This window comes from Sturnira hondurensis, unplaced genomic scaffold (assembly GCF_014824575.4).
Source record: "Sturnira hondurensis isolate 20B ecotype Veracruz unplaced genomic scaffold, ASM1482457v3 Scaffold0019428, whole genome shotgun sequence".
Taxonomy (NCBI): domain Eukaryota; kingdom Metazoa; phylum Chordata; class Mammalia; order Chiroptera; family Phyllostomidae; genus Sturnira; species Sturnira hondurensis.
In genome coordinates this window covers 11,835,736-11,859,639 of record NW_028092059.1, presented here as the reverse complement: position 1 = coordinate 11,859,639, position 23,904 = coordinate 11,835,736, and the positions used below count along the sequence as shown (strand labels likewise).

The 23,904-nt window shown below is 34.3% G+C and overlaps 1 protein-coding gene across 1 annotated transcript in view; it reads left to right on the top strand.

Annotated features, from left to right (window-relative positions):
• Window positions 1-21,174, top strand: part of KCNJ3 (potassium inwardly rectifying channel subfamily J member 3) — a 137,073-nt gene extending 115,899 nt beyond the window's left edge. The window contains exon 3 of the mRNA XM_037027827.1: window positions 17,505-21,174. Coding sequence (XP_036883722.1) covers window positions 17,505-18,091 — 587 coding nt within the window. The 3' untranslated portion in view covers window positions 18,092-21,174. The remainder of the gene's footprint in view (window positions 1-17,504) is intronic.
• Window positions 21,175-23,904: the final 2,730 nt, after the last annotated feature.

Genomic DNA, 23,904 nt, shown 5'->3' with positions numbered 1-23,904 from the left:
GTGAGAAATCTCTTGTTACTCTCTCTTCTCGTCCATGCTTTTGGACATGTAAAATCTTACAGTCTTTCCAAATCAAGAACTTTTGCTCTATGTTGCTAGATAGATTTAGGGGTAAAATATTTAGTTTGTTTTCAAACAAAAGACAGTGGAAAAATAAAATTTATTTAACCAATTCACTATACCAAAAATATGTTAGGCCAGGTATGCTTGCATGTATGATACATTTTATATAATATTTAGATCTAGATGAGAAAACTTTAAAAACTCCTCCACAATAGTATCCTTTCATTCACCATCTTAGTTCTGTTACTTGCCTCCTTGTCCTAATTAAGCAGAGGTTGATAATAGCTAATAGGGTCTCAGCATAGGCTGTAACCTAGAACTGAAGGACTGAAATACAAATATTATTTCTAAATGGCAGTAGAGAAAGAGATAGATGGCTCTTCCCTTCACATATTCTAATGACAACCTGAGCTATTAATTAAAATACAAGGCTATCCAGAATGTAACGCAATTCACACCGAGAAGTAAATTGATCTAGATAACTGGACAAGATCACAACTCTCTGCATTTTAAAGCCCAGATTTAGATAGTATTCAAACTATTTGGTCAATGAGCCTATGTTCCCGATTTAGTTTTCTGTGTGGATGTCATCTATAAGCAAAGCTGTTGTAAATATAAACACAGATAATGCTGGCACCTGTACAGGAGGCCAGTCCTCTGTACCTCACTTTTCTCTTTGATGCAAGTTAGTGTTTTAGATTACATTTCCTAAGACTTCTCTAACTCAGATTATTCTTAGTTTCTTTAATTGCACTATTCAGACCACAAGGTTATTCAGCTTACAATAAACATAATTCTTTGTCTCACCAGAGTCCTTAATGAGGTACACTTTCTTTTCCTATTTTGCTCTCATATTCCTGGAAAAAGAATACTGAATAATGGCTGCATTCCAACAGATCCCTATTAATTATGGAAAGTTAATGGGTTCCATTAAAACTATATTTCAACATCATTAAATCACTGCAAGATTATTGATACTTTTGTGTTCAGAAAGGAGCCTTGGAGAAACAATTGCATTAAGATGCACATCATGTATTTCTTTAATCTGATTAGTTGGCTGAGCCCCAGCCAGGGAGTGCACTGTCAGCAGAGCAGGAGCAAAACAAAGAAGCTGTAATTAATGGAATGAATGCCAGATATAGAAACGAGATTGGAGGTGACATTTTGGTCATAACAATTCCTTTGAGCTTAGCAGAATGAAGAGACAGTGTGGGGTGAAGTAATTGTTCTTCGTTCATGGCTGCACGGAGATGGCTATTTTTCTCATGCTGGCTGCTAGGACTGTAAATTGACAGGCATGAGGGTACAAAACTGTCCGACAAATTTAATTTGAAAGTTCAGAAAACAAAAGAGTGTGATTTAATTTACTATTTTTATCTTCCCTTTCTTATGAGAAGTACAAGTAAAATTTCATGGTGTGTTCATCTTTATCATCCTCACAATAAGAAATTGTTGGTTGCCAGTCTTTCTCCTTCTCTAAAGCCAATCAGTTGTCAAGTTCTGTTACATCCACCTCTTAAATAAATATCTTTTTGATGCATTTTCACAGCCACTTGTGTGATCATTGTCTTTTACCTCACCTTCCCGACTGCTGGACTCACTTCGGTCTGCCTTGATCACATACTTTTCTCCACAGAGCAGTCAAAGTGATTTCTGCAAAATGTTATCATGCAGTTGCAACCTGAGATAAAACACATCAGTTACCCACTGCTGAGTAGGGTAACACATTTCTTTTCACATGATAGTACAAATTTTTCTCAATGCACAGCACCGAATATTCCTTGTCTGATAGAGGATTTTAGCATTCCAAAGAAATGAGAAAAAGGTAAATTTTCACTAATAGAAACAGTTTCGAATAATAATAACTTGGTCCCTAAGTGTAAATACTAAAGTTTTAATGGTAGCAGTAATAATTGCCAACATTTACTGAGTCTTCTATGAAAAAGAAGAATGGTAATTGTGTAGAAGTTCTCTTAGTCAAGATAATTTCCAGGTGCTATGGAAGGCTCTTTTCTGTACTAGCTTCGGGGTGATGGAGCATGACATCAGGTTAAGAAATAGTGCTTGATGGCAATTTCTATGGATGAAATGTGGACTTGGGGTGAACTAGGGAATGCCTGTAAAAGGTATACAGAGCGTATAATCTCCTTCCCAAGTTAATCAACAGCAAGAATAGATGAATTGTAAAACAGTCTCACCAAGGTGCCTGCAGTCTGAGTTCGGAACCTTGCTTTGCTCCCAGGTGGTTGCACCCTGCAGGCACACTTCTAGGTATGGATGAATGCTTTCAGAATTCAGAGTTCTCTTTAAGGAAGAAGCAAAGAGTACAGCATTATGAAATCTAATGGATGAAAATGGAAAAGACCTTTGCTAGTGAAGGCCCTTGAAACTTAAGCCTCATAAATATCATGTTACTGCTACCTCTGGCAGATTGAAGTTGAATGTTTACTTTCTGTTTCTCTTGAACAATAATAAATATACTTTTCCCTTACTTTTACGATGATAGAAACATTTCTCCACTAAGATCCTAGCATATGCTCAAAATGACCTTGATTTAAATCTTTTTAAAAAGATTTTATTTATTTATTTTTAGAGAGAGGGGAAGGGAAGGAGAGAGGGAGAGAAGTATCAACGTGTGTTTGCCTCTTGTACACCCCCTACTGGGGACCTGGCCTACAACCCAAGCATGTGCCCTGGCTGGGAATCAAACCAGTGACCCTTTGTTTCGCAGCCTTCACTCAATCCACTGAGCTACACCAGCCAGGGCTTAAACCTTATATAATAGTATTTACTGTAAGATCTACTTTTCTACCATTTATTAGATATTATATGTACTTAAAGAATTGATGTTCAGATACTTAGAAAAGAGGTCATTACTTGACAGAAGAAGCAGACAGATTAAAAAGAGCTTGATGGCCTATATATATAACCAGGTGAAGCCAACATGAGAGGGCATTAGACATGACATGACATTAGACCACATAGAAAATATACCTATTTCGCCCTGGCTGGTGTAGCTCAGTGGATTGAGCACGGGCCTGGGAACCAAAGCATCATGGTTCGGTTCCCAGTCAGGGCACATGCCTGGGTTGTAGGCCAGTTCCCAGCGGGGGACATGTGAGAGGCAACCATACATTGATATTTCTCTCCCTCTCTCCTTCCCTCTCTCTACAAGATAAATAATAAAAATATTAAAAAAGAAAATATACCTATTTCTTGCCTCCATTTATTTATAAAATTTAAAAAATGGAAATAAAATAAAGGCACAGCAAACAGGTGTGCCTATTTGCACTTAGGTTGATAGGCTGTACATTGCTTGATGTGATGAGCAGGGTGTTTAGAATACAAAGTTAAGAACAAGGTAGGTTATTGTTTAAGAACAACAAAATATGGTGAATTCTCATTCTACTCATAAAAGTAATTTTCTTAAAATAATTTTTTAAAAATTGAAAATGCCATGGATTTATGAATCATAATCAAAATTTAGAAATTAGTAGAGAAGAAAACAGATTTGGTGATAAATTTATGTATCGATAGGTTTTCTTTCACTGTTTATGTGTCAATGACCCTAGGTCTACTTTTACAGCATAGTGAAACGGAATGTAACTTGTAAGTACATATACGGGTTCTTAAAAGCCTGAATAGTTAACTCCAAAAAAACAGAAGCAAACCACTCTATCACTTACAAACTAGCTATGAGGCCTTGAGCACATTATTTACCTTCTTTGGAGACTTGCTTTTTTGTTTTCATTTTTTTAGACTTTTTCATTTATAGTTTTATCAGTAATTTTATTTTTAGTGCTATTTTAAGCTGACAGTAAAATTGAGCAGGAAGTACAGAATTCCTATCATCTCCCCAACACAGCTTCCCTCACCATCATGTTAAGCCCCAGTGTCCTTCATTCATTACAATCAATCAAGTAAGTGCACATCACCAGCAGCATAAGTCCGTAGCTTACATTAGATTCACCTTTTGAGTTATGCATTCTGAGTTTTGACAAATGGGTGATGACACGCATCCACTATTATACTGTTATACAAAATAGTTTCACTGTCCTAAAAATCCCATGTGCCATCTATTCATCCCAAAGTTTGGTTATCACTGATCTTTTTAGGCCCCATCCTTGCCTTCCTCAGCATGTCACATAGTTGAAATTGTGCAGTCTGTAGCATTTTCAAATTTGCTTCCTTCACTTAGTAATACACATTTAAGATTACTTCATGTCTTTTTTCATGGCCTCATAGCTCGTTTCTTTTTATCATTGAATAACATTCCATTGTACTGATATACACTAGTATATTTATCCATTGACCTATTGAAGGACATTTTCATTGCTTCTAGTTTTGGAAAATATGCATAAAGTTGCAATAAACATTTGTGTTCAGATTTTTGTGTGGACATAAATTTTCAACTAATTCAGGTAAATTCCAAAAAGCTCAGTTGCTAGATCGTACAGTAATAACACGTTTAGTTTTATAAGAAACCACAAAATGGCTGTGCCATTTGGCATTTGCACCAAAAATGAATGAGAGTTTCTATTGTTCCACATCCTTGCCAGCATTTATTGTTGTCAGTGATTCCAGTTAGTGGTTCCATACTGCTTTCATTTTCAGTACTCGGACAACATATGATGTGAAGCATCTTTCCATATAATTAATGGCAATTTGTACATCTTCTTTGGTAAAGTTTCCATTTGGATCTTTTACTCACTTTTTTAGGTAAAAGCTTGTCATTTGAAAAAAAGACATAACTATTCCACAGAGATTTTGAAAACTAAATAATTTATTTAAATATTTTTGCATTGCCTCTAGAATGTATGTCTGTATACATTAGATTATATTAGTATTATGTATTATATACATTACGGTATAATAATATGTCTGAAATAAAACTTACTCAATTATTCTATCAATCAGTTTTCATTTCCATTTTTAAAAAATTATTATCTCAAATATTTCTTCTTTTCATTTCACTTAAAGTATTTCTGTTATTCTTGACTTATCCCCTAAATGTAAATGAAGTCATTTTTTTCTGTAGAAGGTGATTAAATAAAGACATGAATTTAGTCTCAAAATAATGTTGGATACTTTTATGTCATTATGTATGAAAGAGGATTTACTTAAACACAGGTCACATATTTTTTAGGTCAATCAAATAAAATATTATTTCATTAACTTCTGGAATGTTTATTAGGCAGAGTAAAATACCACTTGTAGTAAAGTAACTGAATTACATTTTGCTCTTTTTCTAGTCCTTATTTGCATATGTTGCTCAAAACATTTGTTAAAAATGATAGAATAGAAAAAAATGTAGCATCTGATCATAAAAAGAAAATAAAAATTGACACTTCAGGATATATATGGCCAGGAAATGAGTCTGCTCTTTACCAGTTATTAATTTTATTTATAATTCCCAAGTGGACATCTGGCCAGAAAGTTTGATTTCTAATTTTCCAAGTTAACTCAACTTGGATTAACTCAACTGCCTTTTTCCCCCTTACACTGGTTTAGACCTTGGTTGTATTGTTTTTGTAATATTAAGAAATGTTCTAATATTAATGCATAGCTTTATATATTACATATCTTATTATAATCTATATGGTATAGATAATTCTCTTTGCAAATGACATAAAATTCTGCAAAGATATATATGTTAAGATTTCTCCAGAAGGTCACCAGGCCAGTTGAGAATTTTACCCTCAGATCTCGGCTCTCTGCATTAACAGAATGCTTGTTGAGAGACCATTTATCATTTAAAACCTGGGAGAAAATCTACTACAGTGCCTTACTAGTTGAACTATATTTTAGCATAAATTTACAGAGTTTCATTATAATTTGCTCTCTTCAAGTGTCAGATTTAAGGAAGCTACTATTTGCATTTCATATGCTGTGTTCCTTAGCATTTCCTCAGTGTTTTTATATCTCTGACTTTATTGTTTAAGTGTTTTTTATTGAAGTAAATTAAAATACTAACTATGGATATAAGAAATTACATAATTTGGGAAACTCTTAATAGACTGACTTTTAAATACCTGTTTATGATGGCAGACAATTAAATTCTTTCGTAAGACTTGTATATACATGTTTAAACCAATTACTTTTCTTTTAAAATAGATGTGCTAAAATATCATATATTTTTGATTATTGCTGTGATGTGGCATTTTCACACCTTAAAAAATGACACTCAGTAATAGTTCCCATAAAATTGTAGGGACTTTAGTTTTTGTTTAAGCTCTATAAATAACTTTAATAGCAAAATTAGAAGAAGTATTCTCTGACCTTTTACTGCAAGTCATAGGACCAGAACAACTGCTGAATTGCAAATATTTATTCAGACTCCGTTCTAAGCCAGAAAGCAGACAAAATGTATTTGAATTTCTGCCAAAGAAGATGTTAAAAATAGCTATAGCTTGTGATTGAAAAAGATGTAGTAACCTATATAAAAAGTAAGCCTCGTGAATTAAGTGAAACCAAGTTTTAAACATTCAGGTAAAAATGGATCTACTACTTTTTATAAGGTGGTCAGTTATAATTACATGAGGGATAGAATTTTTTTCAGAAGTTTAGATTTAACCAGAGGTCAAGTATGCAAGTGTATCATAATGTCCAATTAATTTAATTATCATGTGATTTAATAGTTAAGTGCAGATAAGTCTAACTGCTCCAGTAAATGTGTGTAGACAATACATCCATTGGTATATAACTACAAAAGTGAAATTATAAACTGACTGGTTATCTTTAAATGCAGTTTACTGGCAAATGTGTTTTGGTTCTTTGTGTAAGCGTCATTCATATTTTACAGAGTGATCATATGTAATTTATTTTTATAATATCTACCCTACTTCACTAATCAAAATACGCTTTTAATATAGATGTCTCAAAGATGATTTTGGAGTTCTCATGATTTGAACTAATTAGTAAATCATTACCTTAATAGCATAGAAAAAATAAATTGGACATATTACAGTGGCCTATTTCATTAATAATTATCTCCCTTGTTAGTGACAATCACTCCTGGTGGTGAATAGATTACTAACATGGGTAGAAATTGACTTCTCCTGAGCAGACATTTTAACCTTCCCCCTCTTCATTGTCCTCCATTCCTCCACCCCAAGAGTTCTTTAAGCATCTAATACCTGGCACGATGTTGTATACTAGAGATACCAGGGGGGATACGAGCCCTTTTAAGGGGCTTATTCTAATGCAATATGCTTTTTTAACCACAATGAGGGAACAAATAGGAACTCTATCCTAAATTCAGGTACAACCGATTGTATCTTTGTACAACAAAAGATGTATAAATGCCTTTTGCCACCTCAGAATGTGTTTTTCTCACCTTGTGGCTATGGACTGTGTGGCTAGGTACTATATATTTTCAAGATGAAGTTCAAACATGGAGGTTGAGAAGTTCATCCTTTTTTTCCTTGCCAAAGTGCCTTATAATTCAGTCCTAAAAGAGTGCCTGGCAGAATGAAGATGTTTCATAAATTGATAAGTGTTAAGTATTATTAGTGATTTAATTTAATTATGTATGCCATTTAGATATGTACAGTATCCAGATGGTGAGGGATGTGGGTGTGTGCCTGTGTATGTACACGTGCGTGTTTCACAATATGATGTATTTATAAGCCAATATATTAAAATATAAAAGTCAGGAAAGACTTCATAGAATTAATGATGTGAATTCTGAACTTTGAATATGAGGATTTATGTCAACAGTTGGAGAAATGGAAGAGTATATTCAAAGCAGTTGAAATAGCATGGGCCATGTAATGTGCATGGAAAACAGTAGTTAATAATGGGACAGTTGTCTATTCAAGAAAACAGAAACACAAGAGCATAGAAGTTAAAAAAATCACTGGCTCTGGAATTGAGGGCTTGAGTTTATATCTGTCTACAGCCATCTCTTGTCATGCATTGGACAAGATATTCCCTTTCCTGATATGTCAGTATTGTTATCTATTATGTGAGAAAAAGAATAGTACCTAACTTTATAGAGTGGTGGAGAAAATTATATAATAATGGACATACTGGAAAACACTCAGGACCTAGCATATATTTTTTTACTAAGTGTTGTGTTTATTATTGTTAAGGGTTTTGAAGAGATAAAATTGTAATGGTAACTTACAACTAGATTTTTAAGAAACTAAGAAAGTGTGCTAGTAATTTGGGGGTTTATTATTTCTTGTTTAACTTTATTCATTTTATTGAAATATCACACAGTTCAAAATTCACTTGACTTCACATTCTAACACCATCATATGAGTGGTTAGATTTCATGCCCTGGCTGGTGTAGCTCAGTGAATTGAGTGCAGGCCTGTGAACCAGACGATTGCGGTTTGATTCCCAGTCAGGGCACATGCCTGGGTTGCAGGCCAGTTCCTGGCAGGGGCCAGTTCCCAGCAGGGGATGCATGAGAAGCAACCGTACATTGATGTTTCTCTTCTTCTCTCCTTCCCTTCCCCTCTAAAGATAAATAAATAAAATATTTAAAAAAATATTTCAACCTGTGAATTTCAGCTTGTTTCAACCATAACACTATACAACATGGTTATCAATTATATTCAAAGCAACATTTTAGGAGTATATTTTACAAACAGGGATTAATGTAAGCATTTAATTGCTGTAATTTATATGTAATATTTTTTAAAAGTTGACAGGTGTGTTATTGCTTCAGACAATATTAAAAATAGGCTTTCTTCTCTGTGACTCGGAATCATGTTCTAAAGTGTTGTCTGAAAATGTTCTCTTTTATTCGAAGCTAGAAATGTATTACATTTTTCCTCCAAAAAATATCTTTTCTTGTGTCATTCTTATAATATTGGCTATTCTTTAACAGTAACTAAATTACATTATATCTAAACCATTAAGGTATTTGGGAAGCTAAAAGTCATATCTTTATAGGAGAAAACAATAGCATGAATGAACTTAGGTTGCTATAGTTTCAGTTCTATGATTGACAATGCAAGAAAATGTGTTTTTATAGATACTTTGAAGGAAAAGAAAAAAGATGTGCTAAAAATGGACTTTTTTTTCATTTTTAAATGAAAGATAATCAGTTGAAAGTGTACTGGGAAAATTCTGCCATATTTATATGAAGTGAGAGTGGAGAGCGGAAGGTACTGAAGCAGAAGTTAATTATATTTTGAGAAAAGTAATTGCTACTGTAAAGTTGGTCAGATTCCTGCAGGGCAGATCAGACTGACAATGCTATACTTGACTCAGTTCATAATGTGTGTATTAACAGACCTTTCTTCATTCAGATAAATATAGATAATATGGTTTGTATCAAATTAATAGAATTTAACAAGATGAACAATATTTCACTTGCTTTGGGTTGATTCTAAAAAAGGAGCTGGTCACTAAAGAATTGACATATAGCTAAGATGACCTTTTAATAATTGGAACCCCAATAATAATAATAGATGATAGTTACCAATTGTTGAACCTCTATATTTTTACCAAGTAATATGGTAGAATCATTAAGTATAATGTATCATTTATTACTGTATTAACCTATAAGTTACAAATTATTTCCCTTATTACTATCCATATTTTTAAATACATTTTATTGATTATGCCATTACAGTTGTTCTAATTCTCCCCCTTAATTCCCTTCCACCCTGCACACCTCCTCCCCTACCATTCCCCCTCTTTAGTTTATGTCCATGTGTCTCAAGTTCTTTAGTTTCTATATTTCCCCTACTATTCTTGCCCTCCCCCCTATTTTCTACCCACTGTCTATGCTACTTATTCTCTGTACCTTCTCCCCCTTCTCCTCCTCCCACTCCCCTGTTGCTAACTCTCCATGTGATCTTCATTTCTATGGTTCTGCTCCTGATCTAGCTGTCCTCTTACTTTGCTTTTGTTTTAGGTTGTTAATAACTGTGAGTTTGCTCTCCTTTCACTGTTCATTTTTTTATCTTCTTTTTCTTACATAAGTCCCTTTAACATTTCATATAATAAGGGCTTGGTGATGATGAACTCCTTGAATTTGATCTTATCTGAGAAGTACTTTATTTATCCTTCCATTCTAAATGAAAGCTTTGCTGAATAGAGCAATCTTGGCTGTAGGTCTTTGGATTTCATGCCTTGGAATACTTCTTTCCAGCCCCTTCTTGCCTGTAAGGTCTCTTTTGAGAAATCTACTGATGGTCTGATGAGAACTCCTTTGTAGGTGACTGTCCCCTTATCTCTTGTGCTTCTAGAATTCTCTCCTTCATTTTAATCTTGGCTAATGTAATTATGATGTGCCTTGGTGTGTTCCTTCTTGGGTCCAACTTCTTTGGGACTCTCTGAGCTTCCTGGACTTCCTGGAAGTCTATTTCCTTTGCCAGATTGGGGGAGTTCTCCTTTATTATTTGTTCAAATAACTTTTCCACTTGCTCTTTTGCTTCCCCTTCTGATACCCCTATAATTTGGATGTTGGACTGTTTAAAGATGTCCTGGAGGTTCCTAAGCCTCTCCTCATTTTTTTGAATTCTTGTTTCTTCGTACTTTTCTGTTTGGTTGTTTCTTCCTTCCGGTCCACTCCCTTGATTTGAGTCCCAGTTTCCTCTCCATCACTATTGGTTTCCTGTGCATTTCCCTTCATTTCAATTAGGCTAGCCTTCATTTGTTCCTTTAATTTGTGACTAAAATCGACCAGTTCTGTGAGCATCCTGATCACCAGTATTTTGAACTGTGCATCTGATAGGTTGGTTATTTCTTGGTCACTTAGAGTTATCAGCTCTGGGGCTTTGAGTTCTTGAGCCATAATGTTTTGGTCTGTTCTTGCCTCTTACGTCTGAGGAACATAGCCCTAGGTGTTCACCAGGGTGGGGCAACTTAGTCGCTGGGTTGTAACGCTGTATGTGGGGGTGGGGTCAGAGAGGGGCAATGGTGGTTCACTCTGCTGCTTCCCGCCACTGGGGCTTGCGTGGTCTGTCTCACTGCTTGCTCCTTCACTGCTTTATTTGTGCTCGAATGTGTGACAGCAGTCAGCCTGCCACCTTGCACCCTCACTGGGTCCGCATGTTGCTACCCCACACCTGGGACCCACCATGGCTGCCTACACACCTGGGTCAGGAGATATTTCCAAACGAACCCCTGCTCTGCTGCTGGCTCCGCCCCTCTTACCGGCCTGGTTGAATGGTTTGTTGTTGTCAGACATCCGCATAGTTCAATTTTCTGTGTTTTGGCTGTGTTTTGGTTACTGAAATTTTGTTGACTTTAAACTTGGTTGTGAGGGGAGGTACAGTGTTCCCACCTATGCCTCCATCTTGGTGGAAGTCCTTACTATCCATATTTTATCTCAGTCAATGTTCAGAAAACTTAATTAATATGACCAAGGTCTTACTAAAAATGTATGATTAAAACAGTAACAATATTGTTTATATTCAAAGTCCATGTTCTTTTGCTTAATATTACTTGAGTATTTCAAATATATGATGGTTGTCCAGAAGGTATCCAGCCATGTAATATGAAAAATAAACACATTTATTAAAGATGGTACAAGATAACAAAAAACATTGTGCATAGGGCAGTGACGCCTCAGTCTCCTTCATATTAGGTGCCTTAGGACCTCACACAGTTCTCCCAGTCATCATCAGCTGCTCTGCTGTATTTTCTTGAACCTCACTGAAGGTCTGAAATCTCTTCCCTTTAAAAGGTGACTTTAGTTTTTGGAAAAGCCAGAAGTCACGGGGCACCAAATCTGGGCTATAGCAGGGTGGAATCACCTGGGTGATTTGATGTTTCACCAAAATACTTTTCATTAGACGTGATACATGAGCCGGCATGTAGTTGTGATGAAGCTGTCAGTCACCAGTTGCTCATAGCTGCAGCCTTCTGAGTCATTGGAATCATTCCTCCTTCTGCTGCGGAATGTTCAAGCTTAATATAAAATTTAATGCAGATTTGTTGGTCTACTCACTCAGTCATTTGGAACGCGATGGCCACACAGTGCACATGCTTACTCAATGGTATCTGTCATCCCCACTGACTAGAGCAGTGAAATTGTCATTGTTCACACATGCCCATTTTAGTCCACTCTCTGTGGCTGCCAGGTACCATCAGTTTTGCACAAACCATTCTCATCATATTAACAATAGCTAGACTTTTTCTGGACAGACCTGAATTTTTATCAGTATGAGCATGAATTCCCTGCCAGATATCCTACCTGTAATTGACCCTCATAGCACCTAGACTTGCGTTCATTTTGGGGAGTCTAACATGTTCTAGTGGTCATGGTGAAAAATTGACTTTTCTTTCTTTTGCTTTCTTTTCTTTCTTTCTTTCTGAGAATTTAGAAACCTAAAGTATTCCATCTGAAATAGCTATTGCTATATCTCTTGACAGTTTATTTTTTAACAACTAAAATCAGGTTTTCCTTCTTTATTATTTATTTAATTTTTATTTTTAGAATTATTTGACCTAGATTAAGGAATAATGGCAAACTGGTATATGAGATCACATTGTAAGACCAAGTGCTTGTAAGTAGTAGAGGATAATACCAGGTTGCCCAAATGCTAGAAATTCCTATTCCTCTCTAAATGTCTACCTGAGCAGAATATGTTGAGTTCTAAAGGAATTCCATCTATTTGAAAACTGAAGTTTCTGGAAGCATATATAATCTTAATAGCTTTGCAACCTGTATCCCAGAGGTGCCTGGTGCCACAACCTTAGTGTTATTAAACAGTGGTGTATGCAATGTCTTTATGTTTCATAACTGAGGTTTTTGAAATATAACATCATATGCTTTCTCTAAAAGTTTATACTTTAAATTTGGGTTCAACTCAGTGCAACTCCATAGTGACCATGCAAAGCATGCCAAGTAAGCGTTACGGTTATTATATTTTGGGCAATGGGTGAAATTTTGGAAGCACATTAGGGAAGAAACAGCTACAGACCTTATTCAGTAATCCTTAGAGCAATACACAGAGTGGTTTCGAAAATTACTTTGTAATATAGCACAGGCTATGCATGCCCAGCTATTATTAGTCAGTTTAGTTATAGAAACCACTGCCCATTTGAAGAAAAAATAAAGAGGATAGATTTAAGGAATAAAAACAATGTATTATTTGGCTGAATTTAGCAGTTGAGTGTGGGGGTGTGACTGTGTGTTAAAATAAAATTTATAGTCATATAGCCTATATTTTAGGACTCTCTGGAAGAAAATGTTTGATATTTATTGTGCATGCAATTTGTGTATGTTAATTAATTTAATTTATCTTCACAATATCCATGTGATACCAGTGAAACCAGGCCTTAATTTACACAGTTGTGAAGATCCAAGATAACATGTAAAAAGTTCTTAGAAAGACGTTTGGCACATAGTAAGCCCTATAGAAATATTATCTATTATTATTATTACATGACTTAATTGTAGGACACTTGCTCTTTTCCCACTTTTATTTATTTAATACACACATCTTAGAACACAACCACTATTATAGGAGAATTCTCTCTTTCTCTTTCTCCCCCCCTCTACTTCCACCCTCCTTCTCCCCACTCCCAGGCTTTGCCTATCACTTGGCAATTTCTATAGTAAGGTTAAGATAAGCCTCCTATGTGTAGAAGTTACTGATTATTTGGTAGTTTCACCAAATTCAAACATTCACCTTGGCCTGGTTATCTTGTATCCATCTCCTATTCACCTTGTGTAGGTGACATATGTACCATCCCTGACCAAGACATAATGAGTTAGCAGTATTCTGAAAGCTTAACTAAGAACTTGTCAGATAGAACTCATTTTGTCATGTTCACTTAAAAAGCTTTCAGGGTTCTTATTTGAATGAACATTCAATTCAGTTAAAGAGATGGGCAGAATAGCATGGTATAAAGGCAGAATCAGTAAAGGAAAAGTCCAAAAGGAAGAGGTTACACTACACTGCTTCTGTCATTTTACATTGACACATTGATGCTGGAATAAATTAGATTAAACAGTAATATATAGCTGGTTTATCCATGAATCAGTGTACAGAATAATATTTTTTCACAAAATGTTTTTCATCTGAGGATTCAAAAGTCCCAGCTATTTTCAGTAGCAACATCTGTTGCTCTGCCCGTTTCCACAGAGATGAGCTCGTGTTGATTTTCATCACATTTGTTCAAGTCTGGAATCTGGTTAAAACACGCAAATAGTTGCAATGCCAGTTAAGAGTTGCAATCATATAGTAACCTTTGAACAGTGCTATTTACCTCCATTTATGTTGATTCCAATGGCATTTGCAATTAGGAATACAAGCATAGATTATTTTAAAATAATTTGGATTAAAACAAGAAATAAAAAATAACATTATAGAGGGAAGAACACTATGATATATGCATGTTCTTAGAAAACATAATTATGTTTACTTTAAGTCATCTCAATTGAAATCTGTTTTTTTAACATCAGTTTGGGGTCATTTTTGTAATAAGTAGTCGATCAATTACATGTTGTGTTAGCGCACTGCCTACGCTGCATATTGACCATCAGACATGTTTTCCTGTTATCCACATTCTAAGGCTTTCATATCGGTATCCATAGGTTCACTGCACAGTAGTATTCAGAGGTGAAACCATGTATATAGATACTATGTGATGTTGCTAAAGTGGAAATGTCTAATATTTGTGTACTGACATCTAATAAAAGAGTAAAAGGAATAGTAGAAAAACAAACGGTTAAAAATGCTTGCAAATATTCTTGGTAGAGATACCCATGTATTATAATAAATTTAACCACTCAGCTTCCTTCAGGCCTTTTTAATACTCCTAACATTCCACACGTAGTCTCTTAGGTGGAAAATATTGAGTAGTCCTAAATGTTGGAAATATAAGTAATATATTTGTATATATTATAAAATGTTTTGAGTGTTTACCATTTTAAAAATGCTTGCTATCTGATATCTAGTGATTTTCAATTCAATTTTCTATATTTCTCGAATGAGACAAATGACTAATATATCAGAATTTTTCTTTATACTAATTTAATGTCTCTAATTTTCAGGAAGAGTAGGAATTGCAAGTGGTTACTACAGCGTGATGAAAACAGCAGTCCTTATTCCCCGAGCATTGCCTACATGCCCAGCACTGTTCAATACATTTGTACTTACCCTAAATTCTCAACAATGTTATAAGGGTATTTTGTAAAAGAGAAAATGGAGATTCAGAGAGTTTTAGATCATTTTGACAAGATATTTAGTAGCAAAATTGATAGCCAGATTCATATAATTTTTAATTATATAAAGATGTTGCTTCACAAGTATTAGTTTGGTATGGAATTAAGTAAAAGTCATTACATGTAGTAGAATAAAATCTCCACCTTACTTTAGTCAAAAACATTGATTAGCATTTTAGCAACAGTGCCTACAGACGTATTTATGTGAGCAAACATTTGGAATAAGTTCTTTCCACTGTAGATGTCATTGCACCCTAAGCACCATAATAATTTTACGCATTTTTATTGTCCCCATTTTCTGGTCCATCTGTGTTATGGTATCATGGTAAATAATAGGAACAGAATTATGCTTTTTAACTTTATATTTTTCTTAATGTGAATAAAAAGTCACTAAAATTAAATGGGCTAAGATGGGAATAGGATTTAAATTTTCCTTCAGTGTTTATTGTTAGAAATAATTGAACAAATTCATGATCTAAACTTCCACTCTCAATATATGTGAGGTATATTTACAAAGGGTCCAGCACAAACAATGCCCCTTTTTATTGCACACTTTTTTATGACAAAATCATAAGCATGTAATTCTGTAACATAACAATATCACACTGAAGCATACCATATGACATTAAGTGAAATGTTCGAATTAAAACTATAAATCACTATACCCATATTATTAACCGACCAACCACACTCAAGCAGGCCTTACTTCTGCCAGACCCTGTGTGTGCTTAGTGGATGCTTTTTAAGATAAATTGAAAAGGGAGGAAGGAGTCATGCACGGGGACAACAGTGTGGTGATTGCTGAGGGGCAGGGCTACGAGGGGGCTAAATGAGCACGGAAAAAGACAGTAAAAATTAAATTTAAAATAATTCATAATTATGTTATCAGTTTTATGTTTAATATTTTATATCAGTAGGCAGGACTATTTGTTTTTTATTCTAGGTGTTTTGCTGAATCTTTATAATTCTCAAAATAACACCAAGTAAATATATCAGGAATATATTTTTTTTGAATGAGTGACAATATTTACTTTTTTCTCATGGCATATTTAGTCTGAGACTAGAAGGTTGTTTGAAAATATATAGTGTCACAGCGTGTATGTCTAAACATATGACAGAGTAGTTTTTAAAGTAATATTATTATGTATAAATATTTCTGGTGGCTATTCCTGATATAATATTTATCATCAAGGCTAGTATTTGGTCACTATCAGATTTCCACTGTAGTAGTTAAATTGATAGATTGTTTAGATTTGGGTTTCTAACAAAAGAGTAAAGACAAGCATGGCAAAATATAAACAAAAACAACCCAGAAATTAAAATAATACAGCTTTTTTCCCCTACAGGTTCCTAGATCTGTTCCCAAGTCAAAAGACTTAATCTCTCTGAGCAGTATGTTCCTGATTTAAAAATGGACATAAGAGTCTTTTCATATTGTGATGACACTGAGGATTAGAGCAAACACCTAACAGTGCCTGAGATATGACAGGCATTTGTTTTCTATGTGTTTCTTTAATAGCTTTCTCAAAAAATACAGTATTACAAGTGGTAATAATATTTTTTGGTATAGGTAACTGATAATGATATAAAGCATGAGTTTGGAAAGAATCAGTAAAGGATTTATGCTTAATATGATTTTTAATTGTGTATTTATTCTCAGTATTGTATGTATACTTACTACTCAGTAGGAAAAAGGCATTATCCAACATAGAAGTATTTTCAACTTCTATGTATTTAGCAAATACTTGTGTTGTCTTTGTTGTCATTTATTAAGAGCAAACTGTACATTATTATATTTTATGCTCAACAGCAGTCCTGTGTCACAGGCGTTATTTTTCTTGCTTTACTCAACGGAATAGGAAAATAATGCTCAGTGAGGTATCTTTCTTAATTTTATATCATGGCAGTGTTTGGATTCAAAGGCAGTTTTGTTTCGTGTCACATTATTTTTTGAAAGATGGAGAATGATTGTGATTTCTCCTTGTCACCTTATAGAGACACATATGTTGGCATTCAGTGCCCTTTTATTTTGGTTTCTCATTAAATAAAGAATCAGTTATGCTTCTAATGTATTACCCTCTAAATGTGAAAGTACTAGTGCCCTGAGTTTTTCATTGGAAGAAAGTATATGCCTCTAAACTATCAACTTATATGAAAACTTTTAACATATACTATTACTCATTCTACTCAGATCAAAGTCCAAATCTTAAATAAAAAAGCAAGATAAATTCCTTAGTTCTAACTGGCTTTACTTGTGCTTCCACTATGCATAATTTTTTAAGGATTTTCTTTCTGCTTGTAGGGATGACTTGTCAAGCTCGAACATCATACACTGAAGATGAAGTTCTTTGGGGTCATCGTTTTTTTCCTGTGATTTCCTTAGAAGAAGGATTCTTTAAAGTTGATTACTCCCAGTTTCATGCAACATTTGAAGTCCCCACCCCCCCTTACAGTGTGAAAGAACAGGAGGAAATGCTTCTCATGTCATCCCCTTTAATAGCACCTGCCATAACTAACAGCAGAGAAAGGCATAATTCGGTGGATTGCTTAGATGGACTAGAAGACATTAGTACAAAACTTCCATCTAAGCTGCAGAAAATTACTGGAAGAGAAGACTTTCCAAAAAAACTCTTGAGGATGAGTTCTACAACTTCAGAAAAAGCCTACAGCTTGGGAGATTTGCCCATGAAACTTCAACGAATAAGCTCAGTTCCTGGTAACTCGGAAGAAAAACTGGTATCTAAAACCACCAAGATGTTGTCTGATCCCATGAGCCAGTCAGTGGCGGATTTGCCACCAAAGCTTCAAAAGATGGCTGGGGGAGCATCCAGGATGGAAGGGAATCTTCCAGCCAAATTAAGAAAAATGAACTCAGATCGATTCACATAACAAACACCACCATAGGCATTATTTACTGTTTGAGTTAGTAATAATCTAATATTTGGCTGATGAGGTAATCCCCTCTAAGGAGTCTGAAAATTAAAAAATTCCACCCCCTGAAGTCAGATATGCTTATTTGAGAACCCTTTCTTCCCACGTCTTGCTACTGTGCAGAAAGCAAAAGTTGTGAAGGGAGAACATCATAAGGAAATTCTTATTAACGGGCATGTATTATCACATCATGCATGCAATAATGTGCAAATTTTGCATTTAGTTTTATGGCATGATTTATATATGGTATATTTATATTGTATATTCTGGAAAAAATATATATATATATTTAAAGGAGTGGTACTCTCCACGACATTTCTAACATACGTATGTATTAAGCCAAACATGAGTGGATACCTTTCAGGGCGATAAAACTGTGTATATGTGTGTGTAAGTATATACAGATATACTTATACAGACATATGAACACACATGCATACATACATATATATCTGATAAAATTGTGATGTTTTGTTCAAAGTTGTAGTTATTGTGCATGTTTATTTAATATGCTAGGAAGGCTACTGGCATTAATTATTAATACCAAATATTTTAGCCTTAAATTATTTGTCATTTTAAAATCTGATTTAATGTTTTTTGCTGTTTAAGGTTTTCAATGGAAGGTTTTCAATCGTATTTTATAAGAGGAAGTCCCACAAGTCTGTGCTATTTATGGCCCTGCAAAAATATATTTAACTCATAAATTTTAAAGCATATCAATATGCTGAAAACTTTTATAATTTTTGAAACTTGCTTGTACTGGGGGGAAAGAAACATAGATTAATTTGGGAATTGGTCCTCTCCTGGACTAATTAAACTCTGGATATCTGTTTTCTATATGATCTAACACAAATATGAGCTCTGAACAAATGCTGAGTCATTGTGATAGTCAGTAGCCGAGTTATGTTGAATATATGAGAGCCTGTGTGAAATTACACAATTAATGGTCCCTGTTTCAAAATCATTCACTTTTTACTTTGTTTCTAAATCTTCTGTCATTTTAAAAACCAATAACTTATCTTGAGGAGATATAACAGTACAATGAAACAGATGCTAAGTATTTATGCTTTAAATATGTATGTCTCATGGAGTCTTTTTTTCAGAGCTTTTTAAAGATTTTTATTTTTCATCCACAATTTTCACTCAACACTTTTTTTTGTATTAGTTTCAGGTATGCAGGACAGCAGATGGACATTCATACAGGTTACAGAGTGTTCCCTCCAAGTTTCTTATGACTTTTATTTATTGTAATAGGACAGTCTTTATTTTCTCCCCTGGGGAACCTATCCCATCCCTCACCTGTTACTCAGTTCAGAAGGAATGTTTGGTTTATACTGGAGAGAATTTCAAAGTAAATGAAGTGAAGATAGTTTACTCATTCATGGGGTTTTTTTTGTTTTTGTTTTTTACTGTTATTATTTGGTTGGTTAAACAGTGATTTTATTAGTGTGTTGGATCCCTGGCTTACCAAAATAATCTTAGCAGTACTATTTTTTTAACACTAAGGTTTTATATTTATAATTCATTAGGATATCAAAACTACTGCTCGGTAGAACACCTACAAAATAAACATTTGGAATGCAGAGATTTTTATGAAAATTTATAAGTGCTCCTTATCAGAATATCATGGATTTTCATATAAAACTGTTTGGATCATTGCAATCCAAGTCTGCCCATAATGAATCTAGCTCTCCGCATGAATGTCTAAATCCTTAATGGTTGGTTTGGGCACTCATCATTTCCCATTCTTAGCAATCTTGTGATAATTTCCTTATTGGAAAATTATTACATCCACAATTCTTGTATTGACTACAATAATACCTTCTGGCTACCTCTGTATCAACCAAATTCTGTAGGTGCAAACATATACCAGGGAATTGTTACTGGCAAAATGAGCATACATCCACTGTGAGCAGAGCTGGTTGCCATGACCCTTAAAAGTCTCCAAACTTTCCTTTTTGCTAGATACAAGAAATGAAATAGTAGCAGAAAGAGAAGGGAGTCCAGGGGTCATATTATATTTATTACCAGTGGAAGAAATTGCATAGATTATTTAGTCCAAACACTTAAAACTGAATAGAGCCATACTTTAATTTGGAGAGTTATTTTGTCTTTGCTACCAAGGAGAATATGGGCTCAAAAGTAAACTCTCCAAATGTATTCATTAATTCATTTAACATTTTTTTTGCATGTCCTTTATGACCCAGGCAATTCTAGCTCCTGGGAGATTTGGGTATGACTAAGTCAAAGGAGGTCACTGCCCATTTGAACAATGCATATCAGTAGGAGAATGGGAGGGGATGCTGTGAGATACACAAAAATCCAAGTGAGATAATTTCAGACAGTCAAGATAGAAGCTAGAAGAAGAAAAAGAGGGTAACATGAAAAAGTGACTGGATGATATAAAAACTGATTATTTTAGAACAGGTGGGTGGTTTAAGGAGGGGGGTGATACTTAAAGACCTGGATGATGAGAAACACCACTGTTGCCAAAGTTAACATTTCTCAGCGAATGCTGTTCCTTTATTTTCAGTACTTATGTATCAGAAAGGTATGATTCCTGCATGTAATTGCAGTGTAACCCCTATTGCAAAGTTGGTCATAGGTCCCAGTTTACCCAGGAGAGTTCCTGTTTTTCCCGTTGCACCTGTGGAATTATTACAGCACTCCCTTTCACTCTTAGAGCGTCTTGGTTTGTATACTTTATGGTGACTCTATGTTTTTGTTGAAACTAACTAAATGATAAAGTCTAATATATTTGGATAAAAATAAAGAATTGCTTTTCTTCTCCCTTGGCTGATTTTTTTTGGCACTGATCATTCCAAACAAAATCATCTCAGTTTCATGTATTTCAGCCCGGAGGATGTCTTATCAAACTGATCTTGTGTGATATTTGTTCAGTCTGCACATGACATGGTTTCAGTAGACACTTATGCATTTTACTGACTGAATAAAAAGTGAACCTCTGGTTTTCCCACTTCAGGAAGTTGTAAGAGCTCAATTCAAAGAGAATAAAAGTCAACTTGACTCAAGAAAAAGTACAGCCCACCGATATGGTAACTGTTGGAAAGCAAATGTAATGTGTTCATTGAACTCAATAACTATTTAACAACTGCAGAATAATCTCTTTCTATGGGATTTTCATATTATAGCTCATTTTATGATAAAATATTTCATTGTATTGATCAAAATGATGTAAATAAAAACATATAATTATTTTGATAATGCTTATCTTCAATTTTAAATATTCACCCTTTCCAGCAATATGTGAATATAATTATGTAAATATTTACCAAATGAAGAGTAAAGATATTTTATCATTAATTAGCTCAGAAAAATTCTTAAGCCACTTTACATTCATTTATAGTGGCTTAAAATATTGTAAAATTATTTAGTTGTCTGATTACTCAAGAGCCCAAACAAGATGGAAACACAACAGATTATTTCTATGGGAGGAAGAATTAGATTATGGAGAAGGTGTCTTACATGCTATTTGTATTATGAAATTTTCTACCAATCTATACTATGAAGAGAGTTCACCTTGACTGCACAGCACACTGTGATCTCTACTTCAGTAGTTGTGCCTGGATTACACACACACACACACACACATATAATATATAATCATCTTCAAATTAACAGCAAACTAATTACATTGCCTGGCATGCAATTTGCAATTATTTAAATGTACAGGTCATTTAGTTGACAAAAATGTAAACTCTTGTATTCAATACTGAAACTTCAGCTTCTTGAAAACTGTATTAAACTTTCAAAACATGATTGAGGTTTAATCTTTTAAGTGTGCTCATTATTTTTCTACTTTCCAACAGTTAATTATTCATATTTCTTGATTCAGTGTTTTTCTCATAAGACTCTTAACTCTTAAAAGGTAATGATTTAATTCACCACAATTCAGTCCTTGAGGTTAATTTTTATTTTAGCTCTGTATTTGTGAGGCACTTCAGCTACATGGAACCTGAATTTAAAGCATGTTATTTGCATTCTGCATTTCTTGGAGCAAGTTTCATGAACAACTTTTCCTTTGCTGAACTAGTGTTTTAAAAGGCACAGTTAGTACAGCAGACAAATACATAGTTTTCCTGTTTTTGCTTAAATATTAAGTCACATTTTTAAAAAGTGTTCAGGTATTTTTAAGAGTTTCATAGAAAATGTGCATTCCTAATTTTGGAGAAGACCAGCTCTCTGTGATACGTAATACGTCCAACTCCCTGGTACCTCTCAGAATTAATTTAAAAAGCTAAGTTCTTGCAGCTTCTGGCCTAGAGGAGTTCAAAGAAGGTGGTCCTCATCATTTACTAGAATGTTTTTTTCCAAATTCTGATTTTCTTACCTGAAACGTTGTCTAGAAATCATGAGTGTTTCAGAAATTTTGGGTTATATATGATCTATGGGTGCTGTAGACAAGTATGGCAGGGCCTATTATCTTCTCATTGCTTACTTAGACTAAATCTCATTCATCATTCCCATTAACCTTTCCCAGCTTCAAATGTCAGTCACTTGTGTGGTGCTCTGCACACATTGTTTGAATCTCCACAACTCTATATAGTAAGGACTGTCCCAATTTTACACCTGAAAAAACATTCTCAAATAGGCCATTTAGTCTTGTTAATTAAATTAAATCTACGAACTTAAGTCCCTGCTCTCTTGGTGGTTCTATTGTTACTTACATGCAAATCCCTAACCATTTAAAAAAATGTTTTAATTTTTTTTAGTTTTGTTTTTTAGTATTGATGTTCAATTACAGTTGTTCTCATTTTGATTTTTTATTTGGGGACATTATCTATTTGCTTTTAACTGAGGTAGTAAAGATCCAGTCTTTTTCTCCAACCCTTGCTACCTACTACGCCTCCACCACACCCACCTTACCCCAACAAAATTTCCACTGCTGTCGTATCATGTTTTAATTAGGTTAATCATCAGTGTTTTCATTAAGTGCTGAAACAATTAAGCCTATGTGTTTTGATAATTTTTCTCACCCATCATGGCTTTTCCCTTTTAGAGTGGATAATTGTCTTATTTTATCTTTCTTATTTATGTTTAAACTTATTATTAGTTTGACCACAATGTCTTTCCCAAGTATAAGTATTTTCCCATTATCTCACCGAACACATTAGATACTTGAGCAATTTTATCCTCCTCTACCAGAGCGTTCTGACCTGTTCAACTTGCAAAATTTTTTGAGTCTGCTGTAGAGATCTTGTGTTGGTATCTCTTCCTCCTCATGCAGGGAACTCCATTCTAGGCATTCTTGGGGTGTAATCCCTGTTTTATGGGACATATGTTTTCATCTTTCCTGGTTTACTCCTTTGTTTTCATGAGACATTTTCTAGGAGCTTCTCATAAAAAATATGGTACTAAATTTTTTAAAACTTTTTTTAAATAAATCAATTTGTTCTTCATAATTAATATTAATAGTTTGGTCTAGGGTAGAAATCACTTTCCTTCAAAATTTCAGTGACATTGTTTTTTTCTTTTCTGGCTTTCAATGTCTGACCACACTCTGATTTTTAATTCCTTGTAAACTTAAATTTTTAGAATATTTTAATCTTTCTCACTGCTCTTAAATTTCAGTATGTTTTGCCTAAGCATGCCTTTTCAACCTGGAAACTTATATCCTTCAATATAGGTCTTAAATTGTTTATTTGCATCCTTCTATTTTTCTCTATTTTGCTTTATAGAATTTACATTATTTGCTTTTTGGAAATCTTAGACTGATTTTCAGTTTTCTTAATAATTCTTCCTCTGTTATT